The sequence below is a fragment of the Pezoporus occidentalis genome, unplaced genomic scaffold (genome assembly GCF_034315485.1).
Source record: "Pezoporus occidentalis ecotype Australia unplaced genomic scaffold, CSIRO_AGI_Poc_V1 ctg53, whole genome shotgun sequence".
NCBI classification, from domain to species: Eukaryota; Metazoa; Chordata; class Aves; order Psittaciformes; family Psittacidae; genus Pezoporus; species Pezoporus occidentalis.
Genome location: NW_026915866.1, coordinates 6,840,942 through 6,844,170, shown reverse-complemented (window position 1 = coordinate 6,844,170; position 3,229 = coordinate 6,840,942). Strand labels below are relative to the sequence as shown.

The following is a 3,229-nucleotide window of genomic DNA, read 5'->3' as shown; positions in this document are numbered from 1 at the left end:
GCATGCGCGGTAAGGCGCTGCCGTGGTGCCTTCAGGTATGGTTCCTCGGGGGGAAGTGGGGGTGGTGGGGTGGGCGCAGCCGTTTTTACAGACCTCTTCTCATTGCCAGGCTGGTGGTAAAGCTGGGAAGGACTCCGGAAAGACCAAGACCAAAGCAGTGTCCCGTTCTCAGCGGGCTGGACTGCAGGTGAGCAGGGACTGGGGCATGCATTAGGGAAAGTCAGGTCGGCCTTCCGTGTCTTGGTTGGTTGTACCTTGTGAGACTTTTAGAGTCTACTGTCTCTTGGTTGTTCATTATGGCGTGAGGATCTGTTTAATCCTTGAGTTTGATGTCTGGCTTGGCTTATTTTTAGACCTTTTACAGATCTGTTCGGGAGGGAAGAAAATTCCTTTGTGGCTGTTAATGGTTAGAATTGTGATGTAAACTTGGCATAGTGTGTCCTAAGTTGGATTCTCAAGTGTTGAAATGTAGCCTGTACTTCTGCCACTGGGCTTCTGTTGCCCAGCATGTGGTTTTCTTTTTCTGTCTCCTTCGTCATAGCCTGTTCATACTTCTGTTATTTTCCAGTTCCCTGTTGGCCGCATCCATAGGCATCTGAAGTCTAGGACTACCAGCCATGGACGTGTAGGAGCCACAGCTGCTGTGTACAGTGCTGCAATCCTGGAGTACTTGACAGCTGAGGTAAGGCTGCTGCAGGGGATGCAAGCAAGTTGGTCAACTTCAAAATGGCATAGTGGTCAGAGCCTGCTGTGGTTTTGCCAGTTTGGACTGGGCTGTGAACTTGCTTTATGCCAGTTTTAAGTGGATGCACTTCCGCATTTCTTGCAGCTCAAATCACTGACTTACAGGAAAGATGGAAGGGTGAAGTATTTTACAAATTGTGTCAGTATACTTGTGTCTGCTGTAAAACTCACTCTATTCTTGGAAAACTAAACGCAGAGCTTCAAAGGAGGAACCCTTTCAAAAGAGGCATTGTTTGCCATCTTGGTGGTGTTGCTAGTGTACTTGGCGCAGAGAGTAAAATAGCAAAGGCCATGCAGTTGGTCTCACTTTGGTTTGTGTAACTCAGTTTACTTGTCCTCAGGTTCTGGAGCTGGCAGGCAATGCATCCAAAGACTTGAAGGTAAAACGTATCACTCCCCGCCACTTGCAGCTTGCGATTAGAGGAGATGAGGAATTGGATTCTCTCATTAAGGCAACAATTGCTGGTGGTGGTATGTAGATTTCTTGCTGTTTGTGATGGGTTGGGTGGCAAGACCTCTTATCAATCTAGAGGTTGGTTAATGCTGTTGCTTGCTTGAAGAGCAGAGTTTAGGAAAACTGAGAAATAACATGGTCTCAATTGTTGCTGTTTCTTAGGTGTAATACCGCATATCCATAAGTCTCTCATTGGAAAGAAAGGACAACAGAAAACTGTCTAAAGGATACCAGGATTCCTTGTTATCTCAGGACTCTTAAGTACTTAATTGTCCAGTGTTGGTGATTCCAGTGGACTGTATCTGTGAAACACAATTTTGCCTTTTTGTAACTTTGAAAACTGAAGCTCCCTTGAGCTCTCTAACAAACCAAATTTCTGCATTGAAGTCTTAACCGTATTTAAGTGTTACCATGGCTTCAAAGAAGCTATTGTATTTGTAGTGAGTTCTGATTGAGCTGACTGGTTATAGATTGGTTTAAGTAAAGGAAATGTTTGGTTTTGTACAGACTTTTCATCCACTAGAGTGGAAATATTCAATAAATGTTATGTCAAGACTGATTTGTCTCTTGTCCACTAACTGAAAAATACTTCGTCTCAACTACACGGCTCTGAGTTGTTTGAAGAATGTGCAACTCTGGTGGTCCTGGCAGCTGTACTTTGGGTGTGGAAACAGTCCTGGAATGTTGCACTTGGGAAATATCATCCAGTAGAAGGCACACAGGTTTCATCCTGCCAAGTTACACTCTTGCCAGCTGAGCCTGCTGTGCAGAGTGACAGGTGCCTCTAGTAGGACAGATGTCAGGTTGATGCTACTTCAAGGCCAGTTTTACTTGATGCCAGCCTTCATAGAAGGGCTTTGTCATGGAGGGGGGAGGAAGGTAAGCTGGATGGATGGTGGAAATCCCCAACTTCAGCCGATTTTCCTTATCATAGAGCTGGATTTCTCTCACTCTTTCTTGTAGAGAACCATAGAGAGACATGAATAAAAGCAAAGGCTGTATTGCAGCAGCCTTTCCTGGCTCATGTGTAAACTTGGAGGCAGAGTCCAAAACCTGCTCCCAACGTAGCAGTCAAATAGCTCTGTTATGGTGTGGCATTTCCCACAGGTCAGCTTTATCTCTACTCCAGTCTGAACTGGAAAGCACATGGTTGCTGTTTGGAGCATCTTATAGTGGTGAGGGTTTAAACTATGGGGCTAGAGTTTAAGGATGGTGTGTTGAAGTTATGGTTTCTGCCATACAGTAGCATCCATCATAGCAGTAGAATAAAGGTAGGTTCTCCAGCTCTCTGTAAATCCACTTCTCCCAGAGAGGGTCTGCCTGTAACTGCAGTGGGGAAAACCACATCCTTTTTGTGGTGCAAGAGGTGCTGTAGAGAACAGTTCCTGTGCCTGAGGGCAGCAAGCTCTCTGCATTCCACAACTGCTCTTCCAGCAGTAAAATACTTAATAGAGCCTGTTTAGCATCCTTATTTTGCTTCCCTAACCCCTTTCAAGTGACACTCTGTGCTGCAGCACTGTAGCTGGAAGGCGTTGACCTAGATTGCAGGTCTTGGTTAGACATATATTAGCTGCATTTGTCCCCTGAAGCTGTGGTGCTTCACTGTAGCACCACTCAAGTGCTTTCATTGCAGCAACGCAGCCCTCGGCAGGGTGTGATTGATTTCGCTAATAATAGGCAGCTGTTACAAGGTGCTAGCCGGCCCCTTCAAGCACAGGTAATTAAAGAACTACAACTCGCGGGCTCCACAAAGGCTGCAGCAGGCCGGCGTTGCGGTGCTCTCTAGGCCGCAGTGCAGCGGTAGTCCACGGCCACCCGCCCGGTACTTTTCCATCCTAGACGGCGCCCGCAGGCTGCGGCCGGAGGGCAGTGGGGCCCCGCGGACGTGCGGATGGGCGACAGCGCTCCCGATAGGGATGAGCATGCCGCTGGCTGCAGCGTAGATCCTCCGCAGCGCTGCTGCCAGGGTCCCGCGGCTGGCGGTACGGCGGGCGGGGCGACCCCGGGCCCGCGAGGTGGCGCATGCGCGGC

The 3,229-nt window shown here is 48.3% G+C and overlaps 1 protein-coding gene across 2 annotated transcripts; it reads left to right on the top strand.

Annotated features, from left to right (window-relative positions):
• Window positions 1–6: 6 nt before the first annotated feature.
• On the top strand, window positions 7–1,753 carry LOC134173547 (histone H2A.Z). 2 transcript variants are annotated; one of them, XM_062637665.1, is made up of 4 exons: window positions 7–187; window positions 569–682; window positions 1,086–1,215; window positions 1,361–1,753. In XM_062637665.1, the coding sequence occupies exons 1-4, from the start codon at window positions 38–40 to the stop codon at window positions 1,420–1,422; spliced, it is 456 nt and encodes a 151-aa protein (XP_062493649.1). In that variant the 5' UTR covers window positions 7–37; the 3' UTR covers window positions 1,423–1,753. The 2 variants fall into 2 exon arrangements, with proteins under 2 accessions (XP_062493649.1, XP_062493648.1); XM_062637664.1 differs by having other exon boundaries at window positions 1,071–1,215.
• The last annotated feature ends 1,476 nt before the right edge of the window (window positions 1,754–3,229 follow it).